General features: G+C 48.6%; 1 protein-coding gene across 6 annotated transcripts in view; it reads right to left on the bottom strand.

Moving 5' to 3' along the window:
• Positions 1–26,846, bottom strand: part of TRERF1 (transcriptional regulating factor 1) — a 214,493-nt gene that overhangs the window by 13,201 nt on the left and 174,446 nt on the right. For 2 of the 6 annotated variants that reach the window (XM_019642831.1, XM_019642833.1), the window contains exons 5-15: positions 22,233–23,945; positions 20,731–20,777; positions 19,679–19,829; positions 18,349–18,642; positions 14,510–14,888; positions 13,719–13,785; positions 12,533–12,672; positions 12,300–12,403; positions 9,603–9,678; positions 3,464–3,552; positions 1,239–1,352 (exon numbers count right to left, since the gene is read on the bottom strand). In XM_019642831.1, coding sequence (XP_019498376.1) covers positions 1,239–1,352; positions 3,464–3,552; positions 9,603–9,678; positions 12,300–12,403; positions 12,533–12,672; positions 13,719–13,785; positions 14,510–14,888; positions 18,349–18,642; positions 19,679–19,829; positions 20,731–20,777; positions 22,233–23,687 — 2,916 coding nt within the window. In that variant the 5' untranslated portion in view covers positions 23,688–23,945. Of the gene's footprint in view, positions 1–1,238; positions 1,353–3,463; positions 3,553–9,602; positions 9,679–12,299; positions 12,404–12,532; positions 12,673–13,718; positions 13,786–14,509; positions 14,889–15,798; positions 15,892–18,348; positions 18,643–19,678; positions 19,830–20,730; positions 20,778–22,232; positions 23,946–26,846 lie in introns of all 6 variants that reach the window. The other 4 variants (XM_019642829.1, XM_019642832.1, XM_019642834.1 and 1 more) reach the window with 4 other exon arrangements.

The raw sequence follows: 26,846 nt of genomic DNA, 5'->3' as shown, positions 1-26,846 counted from the left end.
CTTACTTGGGCTTTAAAGTATTAATGAGTCCAAGGGTTTATTAGCCTTCTTTAAGAGAATTTGCGAGCTCGCTCACGAGTTTGAGCTCTGAGTAACAGCGGTTCGAGTCCCGGCCCGAGCTGAGCAGCCGCTGAGCTGCCAACAGGTGGCAGGATGGCTCAGCTTAAAAAAAAACAAAAAACCCACAACAAGAGAATTTGCATTTGACTTCTCTTAAGTATTATACAAGGGAATCAGGCTCAGATAACACACTCACCAGCCACTGACCATGGCTAAGTTACTCTGTGCCTCAGTTTCTTACTTCACAGAACTGGTGTGAGGATGAAATGAGTCAATATGTGTAAAGTGCCTGGCACATAGAAAGTGCTACGTAAATGTCTGTTCAAGAAAATAATCCACACACCTGCTATCACTTACACTAACTGGGGCACTACTGGGAATGGAAGTATAATTACCAATGTTCACACCATTCATGAATTCCAAACACATTCCCTGATGATGACAGAGACTGGGGTGTAGTAACTTAAGACATGTAACTTTTACACACACATACATGGTAGGTAATGTCTTCCACAATGGGTGAGAAGGTGATTTCCCCTGGCTACGGATGCAGAGAGGCGAGTTCACAAGGATGAAAGTAGTATCAATTACCAAAGGCAGACATCAGGGGTTCAGAGATGATTTTGAGCTTATGTCTTTAGTATGTATTTAATCTTAATATGCAGACAATTTTGATGGCCTACTAATGAAGGGAATTAGTATCGGGGATAAATGATGTGAGCATTAGAATGGTCACATACACACTGCTCACCAGGTCCTCAATCATCGAGAATTCCTGGCACTATGGAACGCTTTATGAGAGCTGTGGTCAAAGCTGAGGGCCCCTTCATCTTTCGGAGGCACGTTATGTTCTCTAGTTAGGGATATGCCAGGGGTCCAGGGCACCTGCTTATTTATAAGACAACCACCCAAGGCTGGGACCACCCTGGCTTAACCCGCTAGTTCCTACCTCACCTCCTTAACTGAATGCTGAGCCCCAGGTCAAACGCGAAGCCGCCTTTCCTCGACCTCTCTACAACAGGAAAGACAAGGCCTGAATCCCAGCAGGGAGCCGGCCTGTCACCCACTCAATGCAGCCACCTCGGCAGCAAAGCCAAACCAAACACCAGCCACTTACTAACCTGAGTGTGGGGTGGGAGTGGGGCCAGAATAAGCAGCGACTCAGCGGCTTCACTCACCACACAATCATCGATGATTTCCGCGAGGCGTGTTCGGTGCTTCCGCCCTAGCCGCATAATTTTTTTCCATGTGTAGTAGTACTCCACACACTGAGCCACGGTCTTAGACTTCACCTGCCGAGAAAGCCACCTCAGGATCAGCTCCAGCAGTGCGCAGGGTGCACAGCAGCAAGCTTTTGTGAAAATTTAATTTCGTAATAGATAATAGGTTTACGCAGTTCAATTAAAAAATATATACCGGGGGTGCCAAAAAAAATGTATACACATTTTAAGAGATGTCATCTATGCTCAAGCAGTAGTTCGCCGTAATCAGAAGTGTCTGGATGCTCATGGTAACCACTTTGAGCGCTGCTTGTAATTGCAGAAGTCAAACGTGACTTGCATTCATCTTTTGTTATCAGTACATATTGAGTATTACAATTAATACAGGTTTTTTCCTTTCTTAAAATGTGTGTACATTTTTTTGGCACCCTCTGTATATTTATAGTGAAAAATCTCCTTCCCACGTCTGTTCTCCATCCATCCACTTGTTACTCTCCCCACCCCTGCAACACAGGTGGCCCCTCTTATTAATTTCTTGGATATCATTTCAGAATTTCTTTATGCATATATGAACAAAACACAGAAATATATTTCTTACCCATCATTTTCCTCACAAAATATAGTTTTGCCACTTGATTTTTTCACTCTATAGCCTGGGGATTTTCTCATGTCAGTCCACAGAGAGCTTATTCCTTATTTTAACCTATAAAGCAGCATGCTTTTTCACTAAACATGCTTGAATGTGTTTGGTTCTCTGCCTTGTTGACCTTCAAAATCTACTTACGAAAAATGTTCCTTAGTAATTGAACAGGAACATGAGGCAAAAGTTATAATGGCAAGAGCTCAGTTTCTGCAGGAAATAAGCCTTGCTCTGTTCTCCCCCCAAATGGGAAAAGGTAAATGTATTTTAAAGAGAAAAATTTCTTTGTTTAGCTCATTTATCTCTGAGCTCAAACTGGGGTTCAATAATGTGGGTTTTCTGGAGGTAGGTAAAGGCTGGGGGGTGGGAACATGGCCCACTGCATGGTGAGATGGGAAGGGAACCCCCAGAAGTCCTGTCTCCCCAAAATTCTTCCCTTCATATCCACCTGATTTCTACACAGGAATCGCCTAGGGAGTGAGGATAATGTTCCAGAGAGCCCTTGCTTAAAAACCTGCGTTGCCTGGCAAGCATTATACATGAATCTATCAATAATCAGCAAGGTGTGAGGCCTTCAAGGAATGAGGCCTAGGACAGGTCAGTCCTGGGAAAGGTGATTCAAGAAATAGCAGAGCATAGGAGCTGCTGGGCAAAGAATGTGGTGGCCTCCCAGGCAGGGAAAGGCAAGAGTGAACATAGCTTGATTGGAGAGGAAGGCAAGCTGGAGAGAAAGTCCACTTATTCTGATTCTCATTCATCAAGGCCCTAGGTTAAGGACAGCAGACATGTATGTACCCAGGACACCAGTGGGGACCATCGGCCCAGCCTAGAGCCAATGGAAGCTGTTACCTGTGACCCTGTTCTCTGTGGACCTGAACATGTTAATGAACTTAACAATACAATATGGCTCCAACATTTATCAGACTGCTGAAACACTCTTTGAATCTTTTTAACTTTTAGCTTCAACCTCCTCTCAGCCAACGAAGGCTTATTAAGTTTATTATCTGCTGTATCAAGTGTTGTTTCATCTATGCAAAAGAGTTCTATTTTGTTGTAAAATGCTGTACACGTAAAGTATTATTTTTATTATCACTGTCATTATGATTAGGGGCCCAACACCAGAAACTGCTAATGGCTAGGGGGAGGGCACATATCCTCTCCTCTTTAATTTCTCAAAAATATTCTGTCAGAAACATGGTAGATCATCAAATATACATGAAATAAACTATGTAAACTGTGACCCAAAAGCCCCCAGCTCTATTTATTCTGATAGAATTCATAAAGTACACATTTTTACTAAGATAAAAATAACCCCCATCACTGCCATGTCCAAATAATCTGTGTCTTCCTTTCCCCCATATCCCTGACACCAGAGCCATGCCACCCCATAAAACAAATGCCATCCTTCACCAGCGGTGGGTGGGGGGGACAGGGGACATGGCATCCTTTTGGTGAGAGCATTAAGACAATAACCAAATATATCTCTAGGTGTACAATTTCCCCAATTCAGTTTCAAGTGAGCAATGGGAAAAAGCATGCTTACCATCTTCTGTACAAAAATAAAGTCTTTGCTGTAAGTGGCTAGTGCTTTATTAAACAGTTTTCTTTCTAGGGAAGTCCACTTGTCCGAACCTACAACAAAACAAAAACTTCATAAGAAGAGCCCACATTTCTCACCACTTTGCTGATTCCAGCTTCACAGGTCTCCTCACTTGAGTGGCTAAGTTACAAAATATAACTGTTCAGTCAACGATATAACACCCATCAAACTCCCTTCTGAACAAAAAGCCAGTGTAGTACAATGGTTAGCAGCCCTTACGCCTCGGTTCAAATTTCAGCTATGGCCTTGACCCTGACATATTACTGAACCTAAGACTCAGTTTTGTTATCTACAAATGGGAATAATTCTGATTGCCCCCACCTCTTAGGATTTTTGTGAAGGTTCAAGATAACGAACAAAGTGTCTAGCTTGGAAAACAGTGAGCATTCAGCCAATTTCAGCTACAGTTTTTACATCATGATGATGTTCATGAGTGCAAGCATTCATGTAGCAAGCACTCCTTAAAATGCGGTGGGTTCAGCCATCTCCACCTCAAGATGCTCAGTCTAGTGGGGAGACAAACCAGTATGCCACCACTGCATTCATGATGATGAAGGGAGAGGTCAGATGCCAATGGGGCAGGAAGGAGGAACACCACTCAGGTTAGGACTAGGGCAGCTGGGAAGGCTTCCAGGTAGAGAAAACACCTGAGTTGAGTTTTCAAGGACACAGAAGCAAGTTGGGTAAGAAGGAGGTGGAAGGGAATTCTGGGGAAAGGAAGTATGTGTGCAAAGTCAGAGGCGAGCAGTGAGAGGATGCATGCTTCCCTCCCACCCTCCCTCCCTCTCTCCCTCCCTTCTTTCTTTCCATCCTTCCATCCAATCTTTCCTTCTTTCCTCCCTCCCTTCCTTCCTTTCATTCATCCAACAGATATTAGGTGTGTACTACATGCAAAACACTGCCCTGGGGGGAAAAAACAACATTTGTAAATGCTTACTATGTGTCAGGTTCTAAGTACTTCACAGATATTAGTCATTTGGTTCTACCAACAACCCTGTAAGATGGGGTGTTACCCATTTTACAGCTGACGAAATGGAGGTGTTCAAGGGGTGAGCAGGGATCCAATATGGTTCAACTACGGGTTCCGGCAGAGGGAGAACAGCAGAGGCTGGAGAGGTGAGTGGGCCCAGTTCCTGACAGAGCTGCAGACCAACGAGGAAGAGGCCCTGCCTAGCTGGGCCGGGGCACCGGCCTTGCTGGCTAAACTTCATATTCATCTTTTCCCTCCACAGAAGAGAAAGCAGGATATGTAGATGGCCATAGAAAATGGTACTGGGCTATTTGGAGCAAGACATAAGGCCTATTTCTAAGGGGAGCCCTATTTCTGGGGGTCCACGGAGGACTCAATCACTGTGGCTGGTTTGCATAAAAGTTGGCCTCCTTCTGGTTGTTGTGAATTCTCCATCTTCCCTGCACCCTGATCATGAGATTCCCACTGGGCTGAGCATTCACCCCTGGGCTCCTGGACTGAATTCCAGGTTAAAGCCTGGTACATATAGAAACGGCATGTGAATGTGCTCTCCCCAATGTCACTGTGCTGTGATCAAAAAGGGTGACTTTAATCAGGAGACCATGTGCCGGGAACCTGCTTCTGCCACTTAGACCTCCTGTGGCCCCAGGCAAGTTTATATAACTTCTCTGAGTCTCAGTTTCCTTTCCTGTGATGTGGGGATTGGGACACTTTGGGACTGACAGTGTTTGCTGCTAAGCAGGTGCACAGTACATGTTTTAGATCTTAACTGGCCACTTGGAGAGCAGACTCCTAGTCAGCCTGCAGCTACGGGACGCACGCTGTCCCCTGCTGATCCAGGCCTTAGTGGCACTCATGAAGACGGCCAGGCCTTGGCAGCGTACCCTGTGCTGTGTACGAATAAATCCAGCCTTACTCCTGGCGGCTGGCAACTTTGGTCTTCCACTCCCTGCCCCCGAAATTCTGTCTGTAATCGTCAAGGAAAGGCTCAGGCATCTCTCTTCCTGCAGTCTCTGTCAGATAGCAGCACTCTCCTCATTCTCAGACAAGGTTTTCAAGCCAGCCCTTCTTAGATTATGCATCTTGGACCAAGTCCAGGATCAAATGCAAAACCAAGGCCGGGGGCTGCTGCAAATCCTCCCCTCCGTTTCCTCTCTAAGATCCCTGCTGTCCAGTCAGCATGAACACAGGGTTAGTGAGCTGGCATTCCCCCGGCACTCATTTGTTCTACCTGGGGATTCCTGGCTATCGGGCTATTATCAGCAGGGGCCCCTAACAAGACGATTAAGGCTATTACAAAGAGCCTAATTAGCTGGAGGAAACTGGTGCTGGAACAGTATCCAGAGGAAAAATGTTCTGAGCGTCCGTTGCTGGGGAACAGGCTCTGGACTGTGGCTAAATTTGGGGGCAAGCTATAGCGAACCCTGGCAATTGAAGAGAGACATGGAGGAGTGACAGGAAGTTTGGGCATGGCATCTTTTAAAGAGAGCCGTTCTCTCTTCAAGATTTAAAACACTTTTATTGATGCTACTATTGTTATTGCAGTTATATAAGAAAACATGTGCGTTGTAGAAAAAGGGCTGTTTTTATACCAGACGTTCATTGCCGGGAAAGGTTTTCCATAGTGGGTGAAGGCTGAATATTTTTTTTAGGGGTGCAGGGTGAAGCAGGCTGCTACCCAAGTTCCCTTTGGAGGCACAAGGAAGGGAAGCCTCGATCTGAATGCATAGCTCGAGCCTGTCCATGAACCCCGGGCTTTATAAGTGCTGTGTCAGGCAACACACGAGAGTAAGTGTTAACTCAGTTCCTGCCTTTCAGAGGACGGGCTAAGAGTGCCTGGAAAATGATATCACAGCTGCGTTTCTTGCAAAGTATTCTCTTGAGTATGTAATTCTGTCTCCTCATCAAACTGGGGCAGCTTCCAAGACAGACAGCAGGCTTCCCCCAACTGAGTGGGTGTTTATTTCCTCCAGGTCTCTGCATCTCTGAGTTAGGTCAGGCTTTGGGACCCAGTGAGCACTTGTGCTGTGGGGGGTAGGGGGTGGGAGGGGCGGCTTATAGTATCATAGCTTCTGTTGAACACCTGTCAAGAAGCCCAGGACCAGTTCTCACACCCTCTCCACTCCACACCCATCTGCAGGAATGATCGGTTCAATGGAAAACCAAGGATGCTGCAGGCTCTCTCATCACAAACAGGCATCCTGGCTCCCCAAGCTCAAGCTCTCTCCCATCCAATCCGACAGCCAACTGGGAGCCATTGCAAACAACTGCTACCCACACCTGGGTGGAGGGCGCTGGGAGAGGGCTGGACCAAGCACCTTGGTGTGGATTAAAGAGCGTTGGGAGCTACTGCAACAGCACCTTCCTCTGAGGATCTCATTAGGGCTCCTCTGGTCTTGGCAAGCAGCTCTAAGATTTGGGCGAGCTGCCTACCCACCGCAGTATCTCTCCTGGGCCCCTGCATCAGCAGTCACTTTTCCCTTTTCTTACTGAATTGCTTGGGGTGGGGTGGGAAAGGGAAGGTCATGAGTAAAGTAAGGAAAGGGATTTTCACAGGCTTCTGTTTCTGTCTTCCCCCAAACTTGCAGCCTCCCTCCCTGAGCCCCGTCTTTCCACCTTCCCTCCAGGGCACAGACAGGCCTGGGAGATTGGGTCAGAGCTGGGAGTCGGGGTGGGGTGACACTGGCCACAGCCACAGAGCCAGAAGCCAAAGGACATCCCGAAGATAGCATCCTGGCGACAAACTGAACTGACAGACCAGCCCTCCTAGAGAGCAGCCCAGTGGGGCTTGGCACAAAGGCCAAGGCAGGATGGGGCCACAGAGATAGGATCAGTCAACACCCAGAACCAAATAAGGAGCATGAGAATGGGGTAAGAAGCCTGGGACGGGGTACACTCTGTGGCTTCCCCTGTGGCTTGGAAGGGAAATGTTAAGCGGATGGAGTCTGGTCAGACTTTGGAGACCAATGACCTCTGCCCTTTTTGCTCATAATTATATAAGATTCTCTGGGGCCCAGTCTGGGATCACTTCCTGGAGAAGGCACATGATTGACAGACGTAGGCGAGCACTCTTTTCTTGGGGACACACAGCTAGCGAGGCACCAACCCTTCACACCTCTACCCTACCTCTCTTGCCTCCAAGGGTTGAAACGATTCCAGGAAGCAACTCAGTCCTTCCTGGTCTGCCTGTAGGGGAAGGGGCCAGGGGATGGGCCAAGGATTAGCTAGGAACCCCCAATCCCAAGATTGATTCATTTTAGTAGAGTTAAGGGCCCTCGAATTTCCAAGTTCCTGGTATTCTTTTAGTGTTTTCATTTTGTTTTGTTTGGAGTGGGGCTGAGGAGCTGCTAGTCCTTAACTTTCTAACCTTTTGTTTTAATGTCAAGTCACACATAAAAAATAATATTTGCTTGGCATACTGGGAAGCACTGGAGGGAGTTGGGGTCCCAGATGAGTTTGCTCACAGCTGGAGCTGACCAGCCCAGAGGCGCCGGCCACCCATCACCCCGAGGGCCGAGGACAGATGTGTCTCGCAGCAGATGGTTCAGAAGCTCCTTCTCATCAACCGTCTCACCCGCTATGCAAACTTGAGACAGGCTCCAGGAGGCTGGACAGCCTGTCCGGGTTTTAATGGGCAGCAGATGACACTCGGAATTAGGACAGGATGGAACTGCTTCCACGGCAGATTAGGGAAAACTCCCACATCTTTCTACCCACATTCGGGGCAGACACCAAGCAGGAAATGATGGAGACAATATGAAAAAACCGCTCCTTTAGGCCACTGATGTATTTCTGATCTTTTGTGTCCATTTATGTGTGACGTGACATAAAAAGAGGTTAGAAAGTAGTGGCCTGTGCACTGAGAGTGACCCCCAGGCAGACATCTCGGGCTTGCTGTGCTCAGATGAGTAGTTTGAGGCCTTCCACCCTGTGATGACAGGCGGGAAGGTCAACTCATAAGAGGAGCATGTTTAATGAGGCCAACGGTGGTGGGGACAAGATGCCCACTGAGGGCGCGCCAGTGTTTATAAAGCAGCCCTCAGCTTAGGCCTATCTGGCTGCCTGGACCAAGGACTGGAAGAAGTATTACTAGGTCCCCAAACCCACTCAAGTATTGGGCACCTACCTACGTAGGGTCTGCCCAAGGCACCAAGGAAACCTGTAAATTATTAATGATGATCAAGGGGCGCTGGAGGACTCAGCCCCTCTGAAAGACAGAACCCAGGCAGCTTTGTGGAGACCCTCAGAACGGACGGGTTTACCAGTCCATGGAAGTAAAAATGCCGACTTCAATTTCACTTATCATCTCTTAGGCTCCCCAACCTGTTTCCTTCTCTCTCATGATTCTCACTCCATTCAATGCTCAAAGGTGTCTTCTCCCTCCCTCTTACTGGTGATGCCATTGTTAATCCACACCCTCAGAAGGCACATGCACGTGGAGATGTGTCTGTACCATTGCTCCTGCTATCAGTGTGACGTGCTGTTTAACAACTGCCTCCTCCTTAGACTCCACGCTGCATGAGGTAGGACGCTGCCCATGTCTGTCACACTCAACTGTTTCATCTTAGTGCTTGGCACAGTCCCTTGTACACAGGAAATGCTCAATAAATAACTGTTCGATAAATGAATAATACTTGTCTCTAGGATGTGCCAGGCACTGGGCTACACATACTATTTCTAATCTTCATTGCAAGGGATGGAGTATGAGCCCCATTTCACAGGTGAGGAAACGATGGCTGCAGAAAAAGGCTGAGGGATAAAGGCAAGAGTTGAACCATGTCTACTGATTTTAAGCTGAGGGGCTGCTGTTCAGTGTTGTGCCCTCTGTGGCTCTGTACACCGAAGCAGTCTCACTGCCACCCATGCAGGCACTGTCCACTACCACCCAGCTATTGGCATACCCATGAGGGGCAGGAGTCCATACAGACAAACACCCAACAGTGCCCAACCAACAGACAAAACTGCCCCATCAGCGATGCCCCAGAAGGCCTTGAGATCACAGTGGTGATTAAGACAGCAACAGTGCTATCTACTGTTAAAATGCAACGCAACCAAACATGCAAACAAACCCCTCCCAGGAAGCAACAGGGCACAGAGCTCCTGGCAACCTACCGGCATAGTGGTAATTTGCTAGAGGATGACATTTTAACCTGACTGGCTTCCGCAGCAGTAGCATCTCCAGAGCAGCCTGCAGACCCATGGGAGAGAAAAGGCAAGAGTCAGTAATGGGTCTGTGTGTGCTGGGGAGACCACCTACCTAATGGGGAAAAGGGGTCAGCACTGCAGAGCCTGAGGTTGGGGGTGCTGGAAGGAAAACCAGAGGGAGAGTCCTCTAATTGGGTTTCTTTTCTGGTCAGGACCCAATAGGGCTCGCTTCTCTAACCCTCCCCCAGCCCATGCCTGCAGCCAGCTGGTCATGTCCAATCCCACTCCCTCCTTGGTGAGGGCCCCAGCCTGAGAGATATGGTGAGACCTCCGCTGAATGGAGGCTGAGTCTCTGGGGGAAGGATTCTGAGGAAATGAGTGGGTAATTTGTCACTGTTTGTGCAGAAAAATCATGTTTCATTCCAACTGAACATAAACAGCTGTATTAGTGATGACTGTACTAGACACTGTCCTCGCAGAGCGCCTAGCTAAATAAACGCCTTTTTTTTTGTTTGTTTTAAGATTTTATTGGAGAGTTGGGGAAGGGGAACAGCCAAGTTGTTGTCCTTCAATCTTAGTTGTGGAGGGTGCAGCTAGCTCAGCTCCATGTCCAGTCGCCATCTGGCCGCCCATCGGCAGCTCGCAGCCACTCAGCTCAAGGTGCCGTGGTTCAATCTTAGTTGCGGGTGGGTGTAGCCCACCATCCCGTGCGGGAGTCGAACCGGCAACCCTGTTCTAAGAGCACACACTCTAACCACTGAGCCATACTGCCACCTGTTGGCAGTTCGGCGGCCTCTCAGCTCAGGCGCAGTGTCACTGGTCCAAGTGGGAATCGAACCGGTGACCCTGTTGCTCAGAGCTCGCGCTCTTAACCAACTGAACCACTCAGCTGGCCCCAATAAACCCTTTCAAATCTAACTTCTTCAGTCTTGCTGACTTTTTTTAGAAAAATGCTGCAGCCAGAGTTGAGCAGTGGATGGCTTAGGGGCAGAGCAAGGTCTAGAATCTTGCTACTCCCAAGTGTGGTCCACAACCAGCAGCACAGGCATCCCTGGTTGCTGGTGAGAAAGGGAGAGCCTTGGGCCCCACCCATCCCAGAACTCTTGAATAAGAACCTGCATTTTCACAAGATTCCCTGGGTGATTTGTGTGCACATTAAAAGTTCGATAAGTTCTGTTCTGCAACATGAATCTCAAAGGGTTAAGGGGAGTTCTCGCCAACATTCTAGAAGAATCCTTAAAGGGTACCAAATAATCTCATAAGAAGGTAGTACTGGGACATTTGCTTACTTTCACATTTCCATAAAATCAAAAAAGCAGAAAGCTAGATCTGGTACAAGAATCGTATATTTACTGGAGGGGAAACTGAGGTTAGTGCTTGAGTGATCTAGCCAGGAGTCCAGGTTGAGCAGGCAAATGGTCAGCTCTGATTCTGGGAAGATGGCACCAAAGCTCTGGTTTGACTCAAGAACCGCCAAGGGTGGAAGAATGAAGCAAATACTTCATCGTGGTCAAGGGAAAAAACAGTTCTCTGGACATCCACTTAGGCTGATTTCCATGGTGGAGAAGAACAATCAGCAGAGAACGATAGACCAGGGCTCGGCAAACTGCGGCTTGCGAGCCACATGCGGCTCTTTGGGTACATACATGTGGCTCTGAAGCAAAATTGAAAATGAAAATAAAACTATCATAGTTTCATTTATAAAAATTTTAAAGGATATTATTCACATAATGGTGATTTCATTTGTTTTATGGCTCTCGAATAATTTTTAAATTGTTGTGAGGGACAGGATTGGCTCTTCTGTCTCAAAAGTCTGCCAACCCCTGTTCTAGACCAACCACCTCCATTACTGGAGACGTTTTATGACGTAAAATACAAGAGTGCTTCCAAGTAATTCCAATTTCCCAAGACAGAGGTGTCCATAGTTGTGATTCATAGTTGTGAAGTCCCACTGGAAGTTTCCCCGCAATTTTTTAAATCCTAACCTACTCACTGAGATAAGAAACATGGAGGCATGCTGACTGGTCATCATCTTATGAACTGGTTGTATGGTATGTGGGACAACAAAGAAACTTAGGAAAATATTTTTCAGAATTCTGACATGAAGAAAATGAACTGTGGGGCCAGCAAGTGGCTCACTTGGTTAAGAGCGTGAGCTCTGAACAACAGGGTTGCCGGTTCGATTCCCACGTGGGCCAGTGAGCTGCATCCAAGCTGATGAGAGCGCCTGCTTTTAGCAACAAGGTTGCAGGTTCGACATCAGTATGGAATGGTAGGCTGCGCCCCTCCCCAGCAACTAAGATTGAACATGGCACCTTGAGCTGAGCAGCCTCAAGCTGCTGATGGGCGGCCGGATGGGTCAGTGTGCAACAAGGTTGCTGGTTCGACTCCCACATGGGATGGTGGACTACACCCCGCCCCCTGCAACTAGATTGAAAGCAGTGACTAGACTTAGAGCTGAACTTGCACCCTCCACAGCTAAGACTGAAGGACAACAACTTGACTTGGAGCTGATAGGTCCTGAAAAAATACAATGTTCCCCTTCCCCAATTCCCCAACACTGTTCCCCTCCCCAATTCCCCAATAAAAATCTTAAACAAACAAACAAACAAACAAACAAACAAACAAAATGAACTGTGAAGCCTACTTTTCATGGTTCCTTACCATCACATCACCTTTGGCCTCGAAGAGAGAGTGCAAAGCAAATTCCGAATTGGTCCCTCCACCTGGCAATGCACTTGAACAGCAAAAATTCAGGAGATTGTCCACTATTGGGAACAAGAGGCCACTGCATCAGCGAGAGCTCAGTCTCATGGAAAAACACACCGATCCTGGAGCCAGGGATCCCCATGAGAGAATCAAGCCTTCCCTGCCCACTTCTTCCCACATGCCAATACCTCTTTGCTGGAGGTCGTGGTTTTCCAGCTCCGGCCAGGGCTTCCAGACCAGTGTGGCCTTGTGTGTGTCCTGAGCCAGGGCAGAGACATCTTGGAGTTCTGGGATTTCTGCTTGAAATCTCAAGCCAATGTTGATGCGTCTTTAACGACAAGAAGAAAAAACAGCAGTGTGGTCTTCAATTTGAGGCCAAGGGTAACTGGTCAGGAACTTGAAAAAGAAGGAAACCAGTTCCTTCTGCAAGAAGAATGCAGGGGCATTTCCTCACAGTGTGATCCTAAGATTCCAGGCATGGCCTTTTCACTGGGATACAGAACAGTTTTGAGATTGGGGAGATACGCAAGAGAGAAGTCAGCCTAGGGCTTCACAGCTCTAGAGCTGAGAGAGAGAGGGAGCTAATTCCAAGAAAACAGCTGCCCAGTGCATAGCTGATGACACCATTTAACCAGGAAAAATGGGACAAATACAAAATGCTTATTTCATTTTTTTACCCCTTTCAGACCACTTTCACACGAATTATCCCATCTTAACCTCACAAAGACCTGTGGTGTAACCAAGGTGGTGACAATGATTCCCATTTAATAGGTGAGTTACCTAAAGCCTAGAAAGGCTAATTTGATTAAGATTAAATAACAAAATGGTCCTGGAACTCAGGTTTTCTGATTCCCGACTCAGTCTACTCATCTCTCTACTATAGGGTCATTTCTGTGCTTATCCATGAAAATCAACACTTTCCTCTTCCGTTATACCCCTCACCACCCACTCACTACTCAACAATCCCATGTGGAGGACCGGCCAAGAATCTTAGGGAGGGGATGGGGAAAGCAAGGACATTTGGAAGACGCCTCATAGAGAGCTGGGTACTGTCAGAGAGATGCCTCAATGTCACTGGGGATGTGAAAGCAGGTGGCCACAACCTAACTGGCCTATGGAGCCGGAGACAGGGGTGCTCTGAACACAGGGCTTCATGCTTTACTATTTAGACTTTGGCAAAGGCCTCAAAACACCAGCAATTACAAGGTAACAATGGTCCTCGAGAAATATCAGGATCCGTGATCCTATCATTTCTACAACGTCTCCCTCAGTGGCCACTCTGACCCCAGAAGTACTAACTCCCACTTCTCAAGGCTCCTCATCCCTTTCCTCAGCTGAGGCTTCTGTTCTAAAGAATAATTGGCTTTTCCTTACGGTTCAACATCAACGGTCTGCTCTCCAGGCCCAGGGGTGACTGTCACATTGCTGCCGTCGATGCTGTCTGAAGCACAAAAACGAGAGGTCACTGGTCAACAGGGAAAAGGTGTTGAAGAAATGGAAGCAAAGGAGCAGTTACCTACACAGTTAGAGCAGGGCTCTCGCCTCCCAGCCCATTCCAGAGTTACTCCCGACTGTCTGCGAGGGGCTGGAGGGAGTGTGGTGCGAACTGGCTTATTAGGGTTCCCCATTTCTCTCCTGGGGGTAAGGAGAAGCCAGCTGCCCCGCTCTGGTCTGCTAAGCTCTACTGTTTCTATGAAACTATTCTTGCTCTAGAAAGAGATCCTGGCTACAGGCCTCTCCATCCTTGATCTTTACAGAGGATGCGAAAATGTGGAGGCCTGGTCTTGCTCATCACGCCTAGTCCTCTCTGAACATCTCCTTAGCACGTTTATTTTGGGGGGTGTCTTACACGACTACCCACAGCCAAGTCTTATTTAGTGCGTGCACACTTCAACTGTTTCCTTATCTCGGAGAGGCTGTAAGTATCGCTGGACGAGCTTGTCTCCTCAGCGAGGCTACGATTCCCTGAGCGTAAGTGTAACACTTAATTCTAAGTATTTCTAGCATCGAGCACAGCGCCCGGTACACAGCGTAGGAACGCTCCACAAAGTGTGTGGCATGAGACGACTCAAGAAAGCGAGCCCTCTTCGGGCAGTCAGCGCCCAGCACGGGCAGAGACGAAACCCCCGGGGTCCCTGAGGCGGCGCAGGGGGGGCCCGACTCACTGGAGCGACACAGCAGCACTCGCGGCGTGGGCGTCAGGGGCGTCAGCGGCAGCTGCGGGTGGGCGCCGGGGCCGTGCCCCGAGATGAGGACATTGCTGAAGAGCCCCGAACCCTGGCGCACCGGGCTCAGCATGGGCGGGGGCGTGTAAGGGGGCAGCTCGTGGGCGGCGTCCAGGAGCAGATGGTCTCCCAGCACACGCGGCGAGCGCAGCTGGCTCTGGTACAGGGTGGCGCCCGAGTAGGAGGGGGCGGGGTTGTAAGAGGGCGGGGGCGGGATGAAGAGCGGCTCGGGCCGGTGCCGGAACTTCTTCTTCTCAGGTACAATCTTGAGTGGCTCCTCAGCTTTGGCCGCGCCGTGCTGATGCTTCCTGGGAAGTTCCTACAACGGGGAGAAGGATCCGATTCAGACACTCATGCTTTCCCCACAGGCCGATACCACAGGGTGAGGGAAGGGGGGCTTTTATTCTCATGGGGACCCCCTTCCACTTGTCTGACCCCCCCCCCCAGCATCCTGTCTTAAAAAAAACCAGCCACATCCATTTTCAGACACGACGAGTTCTGGTGGCTTGACCAGGGAGAAAACGTTGGTTTTGGAGGTCATCGCTCATGTCTGAAGAGAGACGGGGTCGGTAGGAATAGCGGGGTGGGCCAGAAAGAATAAATTCGCATTCTTTATTGCGTTCTCACTGCATTCCCATCTGGTGTGTGGAATCCAGCCGAGTGGGCCCTTTAATTCCCCATTGCTCCCCAGGGACAAACATCAGGGACAGATAACATATGCTCCTGAGAAGGGCGCCGAATAATCTCGTCAGGGAACCTGGGCAGAGGCTGTGGGGTAGGAAGACGGGGTCAGGCCTGGCCACGGCTTTCAGGGCTAGTGACCCGCACCGGGCTCTCCTGTGAGGTAACTTGGAAGGCTGAGGGAGAGCCGTCTATGACCTTCCAAGCCCACTTCATGTGCTCTCCTAATAACGGACCTGGTTAACCTCTCCCGTCAGCACGCCTCAGCTACAGCTCCCAGCAATGGTGGCACATTCGTAGCAAACCCTTTTCCTACACTGACTTCCTGTCAGCCGGGTTAGTTTATTTTATGGCAGCAGAACCAAGTATATAGTCTGGAAGGAAGATCTAGTAATAAGTAAACATATGCACGTGAATAGATAAGCAGGGCATGCCAAAGCCAAACAGACAGACTTGGGTTGTGTGCCAGCCTCAGCCCAGAAAAACCAAGAGCTAGGCGTGGCTGGCTGCAGAGGCGGCTGTGGAGTTGGGAGAGGCTGTGGAGATACCTGCAGAGAGGTTCTGGGCAGTCTGTGGTCACTTCCCAGGCCAGTGCCTGTCACAGCTGCAGTCCTTGGCAATTCCTGAGCCCAGGATGGTGCCTGAGGTAGAAGGCAGCAGGGGTTGATGGGAAGGGATGGCCATGGTCATGTGACCAACTGTCTCCAAGTCATGTGACCTGCCCCAGGAGCCCTCAGTTCTGGGCTCCTCTCTCTCTCTCTCTCTCTCTCTGGGCCCCTGCTGCTGCCTTCAGCACTTCAGGCTGCCCTCTCCTCTTTCTCCCTCAGCTTCTTTGTCTTCCGGGTGCTGTCCCAGCCCCTAGGAATGGAATCTAGGAAAGCAGGGAGGTGGGGAAAGGAGGAGGGACAGAGGGCTTCCAGGCTCCCAGCTCACCCCCAGGGTGCTATCCTTAGGCCAGTGGGCCCCAGTCTGCCTCCTCTCCCCACAAGAGGGCACTTCACCCCCTGTAGCTGAGGAACAGAGAGGGGACTGAGGAGAATGGGGAGATGATGCTGGTGCTCCCCAACCTGCGGAGCAATCCTGAAAGTTTTTTACCCTGTTCCTGAGTGACTGATGAGGTCATCTGAGCATGTGCAGACCTCAAGGTGGCTTCAACTCTGCACCGGAATCCAGACCTCTGATCACAGGGCCAAAGGTCCCTTTTGGGCTCCTCTACTTGAGGTCCTGTTACTTCAGCACTAAACCCAGATTTCCTGATCCTCCAGGCAAGGCTCTGAGGCCCTGGGCCACGGAATCCACCAAAATGTCAGGCCTGGATGTCACTTGACAGGAAGCATTTACAGTGTTCTACCCCATTCACGCTATTCAGACTCTGGAGGCAGGGCCAAGCGCTGAGGGGTTGTAAAAGCTCCCCATTGAGTCCAGCCCCTGAAGGACTGGGGAGAAACTGAGGGTCTGGGAAGGGGAGGGTGTCAGCTGCCTGTGTCCCAGCGGGGCAGGAGCAGAGTTGGGACTAGAACGCAGGGCTCCTCTCTGGATATTTTAATTTCTTTTTTATCAAGTGTTAGGACCTTGCTCACATGTACTCAACCCCCACCTACATGCTTCCACTTCAGTTTATCTCCCCACTTACAGTATGTCTCACCCTTTCCACAAAGCCAAGTTCATCTCTGTCTTCAAAACCCTGTTCAGTACTCCACTTACGATGATCTTCTGAGCCAACTCATACCAAACTCCCTCTCCTCTCCCCAGCCCCTACTCCAGCTACCTAGGTGTATCGTCCTCCTGCCACTCCCAGGGCTGCCCTGGTTCTTGATCTCACTGTCTTGAGTTGGGGCAGGGTATGCTGCCTGGGGCTGTGCTTCCTGTGTGACCAGGAACCTCACTATCTCTCACAGCTTCAGGCTGTGAGTTCTCCAAGGGCAGAAGCAGTATCTCTCTCACCAAATCATGGACTTTCTGAGCAGAGGGAGCCTGGCTATGTCATATCTCTCTGCCTGTTGCTGGCCTTAACCCTGCCAGCTTATGAGAATCCTCACCCCCAGAATTCTCCATCAGTCTCTCCTTTCTGAGGCTTTGATATTACATAGAGAATAAAAAATAAAAATATTAAAAAAAGAAAAGAAAAGAAAGCTCTTTCTGGACTTTTTTAGTTCTATTGTTTTTGTTTTTGTTTTAATTTATTATTTTTTGTTAGTTTCAGGTGTAAATTTTCTAGTTCTCTTAGTTAACCTCCCTACCCCTGATCTGGCCCAACCCCACCCTCATGCCTCTTGGAACCCCAGCAGCCACCTATTCTTAGACAAATATGACCCAGCAACTTCTTGTGGGAGGGGACAAATCTGACGAAGTCAACCATGTGGGTTACAGACTCACTGGGGGAAGGCGGGAGGGAGGGAGAGAGAAGAGAGAGACAAAGAGATAGAGATCTCTGTTCCAGAGCCAAGCTGAGCTACTTGGGTGAAGCATTTGGAATTTGAGAAAGAGAACTGAACAGTGAGTGAGAAACACAAATCTCTTTGCTTTCCTGAGATTGGGGGTGGGTGTTCTTAGTGGAATTACTTTGAGGACCTTAATGAATTAGGTCCTCCAAGGGTATTTACACAGATGTGATGCTGAAAGTATTAAGCATCTGGTAAGACTATCAGAATAGATGCCAAGGCTATTTATTGCCTGCAGGCCTTGCTTGTCACGCTTGTCAGGAGTTATACCTTTGGTTGCTAGATTTGGGGAGGTCTGGAGACCTTGTGGGAGGGGCCAGGGCCCTGGGCAACAGCTATTTATTATCTGGGACAATAGTTCCGTATTTTAATAACTGTGATTACCAGCTGAGTTATCATCTCTGTTTCAGTGTGGGAACACCATCAGGCCTCTCAGGATCTAATCCAGACCATTCGTCTGGTAGAGTAACAGGTGTTTCCTGGGTATCGGGCAGTGTGGACAAGGATGGGATTCCCCAGGCAGCCTTGGGGGCTCTGTCCTGAGAGGCCAACCCATATCTGAGTTCAGGCCAGTGACCCTGGGATGATCTATCCCCATCTCCAAGAAAGCAAAGGGATGTCCCCACCCCAGGCAGGTGGGGCAGAGCAGCAACTCACAGCAGGCGTGCAGGGGACAGCCCCTTGGGGTGAGTGTGGGGGAGAGAGGGTCATCCTCACGAGCACGGGCATCTCGTCGTCCGACATCGAGCTGGCTGGCTTGTCTCTGGCGGAGGGGGCAGCAACGACGCTGTTGGCGAAGCCCTGAGAGCTGGGCTTGGGTGCGAGAAGCTTGACAGGGACAGACACGGGCATGACCATAGGCGTGAGGCTTTCTGCCTCAGGAGGGAGGTGCGGTGGCGGCGGAGGCGGCAGTGGCTGGGGCTGAGGTGGCGGGGCCTTCTCTCCTTCCTCCTACACAGACAATAAAGGCTTTGATCCTGGGCTGAGAGCAACTCTCACGAGGGGACATGCTTTGCTTTTCCTGAAAGGTCCCAGGACGTCATAAGTGGGTGACAGAGGACCACTGCAGGGTGATTTCCCTCCTGCAACTCTTGAGTTCCTCAGCTTAAGTGATGCCAGTTGGCCATGACAAGACCATGCACTCTATTGTCTACATTACACAAATCCTGACTGTGTATCATTCGTATGTTAATACAAATATTAATATTTTTTTGTGGTTGTCATTGCTTTTACAGAAAAGGATATGGGATTATCAGAAAATAAAACATAAACTCTTGTGTAGGACCTTGTAATTCTATGGGCCTCAGTTTACTCATCAGTCAAATGGAAGACCAACCTGTTTTATCTGGTATGGTCAAGACATGAAGTGACCTGGGTAATCCAAAGTTTTGGTGAACAGAGAGTTAATCCCATAGACTTAAATCAAGATCAACAATATTCAAAGAATTGAGAAAATTCTTTGAATTTTAATCTAACTCTAATAAAACTGAATGGACAGTTCATGACATGGATATTCTACCTTGATAATCGTGAGGGTATTTAAAGATCTTTGGATGCTAGAATCTTAAGACTAGTGCACTGGTGAATACATCTGCTGGCTGAGAGCCTGGTGGTCACATTAGCTTTCCCTGGCCATCGACTATCAATCTGGAAGGCCCAAGTGACCTTGGTCTTAGGTGCTTCAAGCAGCAAAGTTAAAAATAATATCACATCTACATGTTTTCTTGGCTGTCTTCTCCAGGAGGTGGGGAGGCTGGGATCCCCTCAAAGGATTTCTGGCACCTGTTTTTGATCCTTGTTCACGAGGCCAGTGGAAGTGGGGACTGTTTGACCTGACTGGCTCACAGCATCAAAGCTTAAGCATTCCCCTTAGGAAAGGACTGTGCCTCCCCAGGTGCCCTCACGGGGATCATCTCACTCTCTGATGGCAGCAAAGCAAAGCAAGCAGCACATGGCCTGGGAAGGACAGGGGCTGGCTCCTGCTCACCTGTTTGAGGCTGGGGGAGGCCCTCATCCCCCCATGGGACCGCATGTGGCCATTCAGGGCAGGTAGGCTCTTGAACTCCTTCAGGCAGATGGAGCACGTCAGCTTGTTCTTGGCATCAAACTGCTCCCCAAACACTCCTTTTGCTTGGCCACTGCTCCAGGGTAGGGCCAAATGGAGGGGACACACATGTTGAAGAAGGGGAACAGTGATGTACTGCAAGACCTCACACCCCACAACAAACCCATTTTATTCATCCAGTGCTCCCATGTCCATGGCCCCACTTATATCACCCCAATGCCCTTCAGGGTATGATGCCCAATTTACAGATGGAAAACTAAGGCTCAAAGTGGGAAAGGGCTTGTTCAAAACCATGTTAAGAGTTGAACAAAACGTCCTTCTTCATTCAAGGCCTTCAGGTGCTAGGTTCTTCTCACCTATGGCTTATTACCCTTTTAGGGTCAGCTTGGGCCCGCCTCTTCCAGAACCTTCTCTTAGAGACATGTGTCTGAGTCCTCTGTTTCAGCCTCCAGACCACACATTTTAGCACGCTAGCAGGTCTTTGTTTATTTACCATGCCCACGAGGGGAGGAAACAAGTCTGACTAGTCACTGCGGCATTCTCAAAGCTGAGCACTATGCCTGGCACACAGTAGGTCCTCAATAACTACTCACTGACTGAATGAATGGACAGTGCACAGGACATGGACTTTGGAGTCAATCCTAGTGTTGCTAGTTACTTGATGTGCAACTTTAAGCTCTCTGAGCTTCAGTTTTCTCATTTGCAAAATAATAGTGATAATAGCTAACAATGGTTGAGGGCTCACTCTGTGCTAGGCACATGGTAATCACGCCCATCCTCAATGGGTTACTTTGTTCCACATAATATAGGGTGCCTAGCACACAGTAGGCACTCAAACACAACAGCTGCTGTAATTATTCCTATAAGTTTCTTTGAGGAATTGACTTTGAATTTGGAAATGAACCATGAGAGACAACCCAGGAAAACCTCCCAGTCTCCCAAAATGTCAACAAGCCTCCCTGTACCCATCCTACCTTGACTCAGGGGAACCTGGCTGGGCTCTGCCATCTGGTAGGTGCATCTAATTTTGAGCCATGCAGAACACCGGAAGAAAGGAGAAAGAAAAAAAAATGTGTTTCTGATGGGAGGGGTCCTGGAGCAGCAGGAACCCCAGCGCTGCACTTCCTGGACTCTGCCCCCGCTGTCCACATGCCTGACACTGACCATGCTCGCAGCTGCTCATGCCCTCCCTCTTCCACACCGGAGACTTCTTTCCCTTGACTGTTTGCTAACTTGGGGCCACAGCCCACTCCAGGAACTGCCACCAGCCACAAACCCACCAGGACTCAATGCCCCACTCATTCCTTCTTGTTCTCCCAGTTCACCCACTCTGTGCACAGACAGGCTCCATTCCCGTGAGAGACACAGAATGGAGAGCTATACAAAACAGCATCATGCCAGGAGACCTCCTGCTGGAATTCTTTTCCAGCCTGACCATGTCATCTTATTCTCATATCACACAGGCGCTCAGTTACTACTGGGCCTGAAGCCCAAACAAAACAGAATCAAGGAGGGTTCAACTCTAGCCTTCAGAGCCCTCTCTCCATCTGACCTCATCCTCCTATTCAAGGTCTCCTCCTATGAGTCGCACTTGGAACAAGCCAAGGCATGAACAGTACCCAGCACACAGTAGGCTGTTTTCTGGTCAAATACATTTGGGAAACGACTGAAGTTTAATAACTGGCCTACAGGCTAAATCTGGCCTGTGGACATGTTTGTTTGGGTACACTGTTTTTAAAAGTCCTGAATGCCATTAGATGGAACATCCGCTCACCAGGCCACCACAGTTGCCACCACTCCTATTGTCTCTTAGCAGGCCATTTTGCTAATTCACTTTACCTGCCTGGATCCTGTGGGCAGCTAAGATTTTCAATTCTGCAACTACATGTGGTATCCTCTTTGGGAGACTCAGAGTGCACATTAGAATATTAAAGGCACTGCGAAGTCCTGCAGCATTGAGACTTGCTTTATTTTAAGAAACCCCAAATTAATCTGTAGAACCCTCTTCTCCCCCCCTCCCCAGTAATATACATTGAACATTCTATGGAACTCCTGTTCTGAGTAATACTTTGAGAAATGCTGTCATAATGGGCTCTCCCTCTCAAACAGGGAACCATTTCACAGGGCACACCCTGAGGATACAGACCCAAGGGGGACCAGACATGCCTACTGTGTGGTCCCCAGCACTTGACTCAAGGCCTTGATGGTCACATGCATCATTCAGGGCCTGAGGCAGTGTTTTGGCCATTCCATTAGTGAGATTAGAAGCTCTATGGGCAAAAGGCTAAGTCAAAATTGATTCTGTATTCCAAGTGCCTAGCACAGACAGCGCCTGGCTCATGTACATAAACATCTGTGGAATGAATAAAGAACGAAAGTGTTGAGGGGGTTGGAGAGAGCACTGGGCACTGCATAGACTCAGCCCTGGCTGGCCCTGTAGCTGAGATACCAGGAGAAACTTCCACTGTGAGAATACCTGGGGCCACATGGCACTGGGCGACAGCTGCTGGTGCTGAGGTCCCATGTTGTTGAGGTGGATTCCACTGGGGGACAGGAGCGGCCGATGGGGGAGGGCACTGCTGACCCGGTTCAGGTCCGAGCTCGCTGGGTCTCCTATTCCTGAATCAGGAGGCCCCAGGTCCCCGTGGGAGCTCATCATGGCCTGGGTCTGCCTGTCGCTTGGGTACGTCTTGGGCTGACTGTCCTCACGCTGCTGGTGCTGGGACAGGTGGCTCTGCTGGTAGAGGGGGTGGCTGTAGGGCTGCTGCGGCTCCTGGTAGTAGTACTGGGGCATGGAGCCCAGCTGAATCAGCTGGACAGCGTGCGCCTGCTCTGGGGTGTACTGGTGGGGGTCCCTGTGATAAGAAGAGGGCTGCAGGTGCATCTGTTGCTGCTGTTGCTCTTGCAAGTGCTGAATCATGGGTGGGGATTGATAGTACTGAGGTATCTGCATCGAACCCTGCCGCTGCTGTAGCTGCTGCTGTTGTTGCTGTTGGGGCTGCTGCTGCTGCTGCTGCTGCTGCTGCTGCTGCTGCTGAGGCTGTGGTGGGCGAATCTGCTGCTGCTGCATTTCTTGCATGGACATGCGCTGCTGCCCAGCTTGTTGCTGTTGCTGCTGCGGGTAATACTGGTGCTGCTGCATCTGTTGCATGTGCTGGGACAGTATCTGTGGGGCCTGCAGTGGCTGTCCTCCCTGCACTGGCATCTGAGCCAGCGGCTGCTGGTAGTCATAATACAGGTGCCCTTGGCTAGGGTGCTGCCCGACCTGAAGAGCTTGTTTGGACAGTCCACCAGTGAAACCAGGGTGAGGCTGCTGGGGCACCTGCTGGTAACGAGAAGGGAGAGCCGGCGCCGGGGACTCCATGGGCTTCTGGGACAGCAGCTGGCGGAGGGCACTGTCAGGGGCTCCATCCATCACTGCTGACTGGGTGTGCAGCACCTGGGCCATGTTGTTGACCTGAATCCGCAGGTTTTGGTTGGCAAACACCTGGGTAAAAGAGTCTAGCTTGTGCAGGACACCGCTGGTGAGCTTCTGGGCCCGGATCTCGCTGGCCTGGGAGTAGGTATATTGGTAGCCATCGGCGGGCTCAGCCTGGGCTGGTGCCCCCCACATCATGTTTGAGTTGGTCAGGTTGCCACGTAGCTGGACATGATTTCCAGGCCCTGTGTGGCTTCCCCATCCTCCCTGCCTCGAGGTGTCCACTTGGCCAAGGTTTTTGGAGCCAATAGGCAAGCCTAGACCATCCCGAGTATCTTGGGGGAAGTGGGGGGAAATGGGTGATGCCTGAGGGGCCTCCATTCCAGCCCCTGTGACTGTATTCCCATAGTTGTGGTTCAGCCCACCGTGGATGCCCAGTGGTGGCTGTTGGTAGAAAAGGTTCTCACCACCATGGGCCACGTGGTTGGTCTTGTACATTTGCTGATCTCCCATGGTGCCTGCCTTGGTCGTGAACGTTCAGCCACAAAACCATAAAAAAAGGTCAATGAAACAAACCCAAAAGGACTGAAACCCTGAGAAGGTGAGAGAAAGCGTCCACACTACTCCACGGCTGACATGTCTATGAAGGTGGCTGGAGCCAGGTGTTCCTGTTGGCCTGTACCACTCATGTACAGAGTGGGGGGTTTTACATCCTCACCCGGGCTGAGGTACGGACCAAACACCACCGTGGTGAAGAGATGCCGCTCACACCTGCAAGACAGATGCAAAGGACAGGAAAGGATTTACGTGGATGTTTTGCAATGAGCAATTATATCTGCCATGATCAGTTACAGGAATAAATACAAAACGGGAGTCTTAATGAGAGAGCCAGTTCCATACATGCCACACCCTTTATACCAGCGGTTCTCAACCTGTGGGTCGTGACCCCTTTGGGGGTCGAACGACCCTTTCACAGGGGTTGCCGGGTACTCGTATGTGGGCGTATCTGCATGTGGGCCTGGAGACAGATAGAGGAGCGGTGTCTCGATTCCTAAGACCATCGGAAAACATGTGTTTTCCGATGGTCTTAGGCGACCCCTGTGAAAGGTTGAGAACCGCTACTTTATACTGATTCTGCAGATCTTGACACTTATGTGAGATGTGACTCTCTCCCTTTCAAGCCGTTGCCCAATGGCTTCTTAGTTTATTGATTTGTTAATTCAATTGTTTTATCACTGGTTAATTCATCCATTTTTCTGGGACCCTGCTATTAAAAGCCCAGCACTATTCTAGGGCCTGTAGATACGAAGATGTTTAAGACATTCATTAATCAATTTATCTGCTCAACAAATACTTAATAGATGCCTACAAAATATAAGGCATAATGCTAGGAAATTATTAGGATATGGGCCAGCTCTTGAGAAGAAAAGGTGATGGGTTATCACTTTGTGAGGGGTGTAAATGTCTAACTATTACAATGTTTTGTATGCCTGAAACTAAAAAAAAATAATTAAAAAGAAGAAAGAAAAGGTGAGGGGTCATATGAATAAGCACAAGACAAAAAGGAAACAGTTGCATGTGATAAAAGGTAAAAACACAGATATGGAATCTCACAGACTAGAGAGTGTGTTACTGGCAGAACAGAATTGGAGACACTTTCAAGGAGGAGTAATCCACTTGTCAGTTTGCCTGTTAGGTCAACACAGCTACCTGCTTCCTTCTGGCCTCTGCTTAGGGAAACATCTGTACATAGGGCTGACCATCTGGCCAGAAGCCTATGATGTGGCCTGGCACAAAAAAACCAGGCTGGGCCAATCAGATGTCGTCTCTTAGAAACATGAACTAGGAAATTTGGAGAGGCTGGGCTAGTCTGGTTTGAGTCCATACAGGTTCTTTCGGGGACTTCAAACTGCAATATGAAAACTCTTGGGAGTACTTGAAGACTTTCCAAGCACTATACGTGCACTCCCAAGTTTTAAGAGAAAGTTTCCAGAGAATCAATTTCCACATCCTCAACTTCCATAGAAACGCTTACCTAGAACTGATGGGTTCTAGAGATGCAAGGTGTTCTTTTATACCTGCTCTTTTACAACAGCCCGCCTCCTTTGCAAAAGAAAGGCAAACCTCTTACCCAGCCCATCCAAATCTTGCCTGGGTTTACTGCCCCAGGGACTAAGCCCCTGACGACCACAGAAGATGACACTTAGAAAATTAAGAAAGCAAACAACTTGAATGTGTACCATATCTTTTTTGCAAGCTGGGGGTTTCCCCCTTTTTTTTAAATTAAAATATAATTGTTCATGATCACTGTGATTTTTGGCATGTAACTCAGAGGCAGGTCCAGAAGTGAGTGCCTCTGCCTTAACAAACTTGTATTTCTATCTACTGGCTTGTTTGAATCAGGGTTTTCAGTGCATATAAATGAAAAGTGGAGAGAGAATCGATGCGGCTCCTTGTCTCATGTAATAAATAACATTCTTCCTTGGATAAATAAATAAATTCAAGAAATAACCCAGTACCAGCAATATTCTATTTCTGCACCTGGGTGATACTTGCATGGTTTGTGCTCACTCTGATAATTCAAACTGACCACTCTGACCTGGTCACATAGAGGTATGTATGTTGTATGTCAATGAAAAAATTCAGTTTATGTCACTATGGTCTAACCCCCTCTACTGTCTTGGCCAACTTAGGCCCTTCCCTCATGCTACTCCCTCTGTCTGGAATGTTCTTTTCCTCTTTCCTCATCTGGTGAACTGCTATACATTCTTCAAGTACGACCCTAACAATCACTTCTATAAAAACATGTTCTTGCCCCCAGAATCTACTATATCCCCTGCTCTCATAGCTCCATGTACTTCTTTCAGCATTTAACACAATTAAATTCAAAATATTATTTGTGGAATTAAAAAAAAAAAACTTAAAAAAATAGTCATCCAGCATCACCATCTCAATAAGAGATGTACTTTCAATATAATTTTAGTTATTATGTTTATTAATTATCCAAATTAGTAATACATTTATGTGGTTTTGATCAATTGCATACTATTAATAATTGTAACAATAAATCAGACCAGAAGAAAATTTTAATACTTAGAGTTTTATGATTTCAGGAAATTAAACTTTGTATAAAATGGTTATAGAGAAATGTGATAAACAAATGAAAGTTTTAAGCATAAAAATATATTATATATATTACATTAGAATAAAATTCCATGGGGGAAGTGAAACAGGAATAAAATTTCAAGAAGAAAAAAGAACACCAGCTATTAACAAAGAGGGTGTTCATGCATTTTTAAAATAGATGATGGTAACATTAGATGCTATGGTGTTTAGATTTAAATTTAATCTAAACAGTGATGTAACAGTAAATTTAAAAAGTGATGTAGTAGTTTTACTTACAAATATCAATGTTCATAATGTACTAGGAATTGCATCTTCTACAAATGTATGATTAAAAATGTAGATGTGGGCCGGCCGAGTGGGGCGTTGGTTAAGAGCTGACTTGGGACGCCAGAGAGCACCGGTTCGGATCCCACATATGAGGGCCAGTGACACTGCCCTCCACAGCTAAGATGCTGAACAACAGCTCAACCTGGAGCTGGGCTGCCGGGAGTCGCCGGCGATGGTGTAGGCTGCAGCCCCTGCTGCAGTGGATTGCCATGAGCTACC

This window comes from Hipposideros armiger, unplaced genomic scaffold (genome assembly GCF_001890085.2).
Source record: "Hipposideros armiger isolate ML-2016 unplaced genomic scaffold, ASM189008v1 scaffold_72, whole genome shotgun sequence".
NCBI lineage: Eukaryota > Metazoa > Chordata > Mammalia > Chiroptera > Hipposideridae > Hipposideros > Hipposideros armiger.
This window is presented reverse-complemented; position numbering and strand designations above follow the sequence as displayed.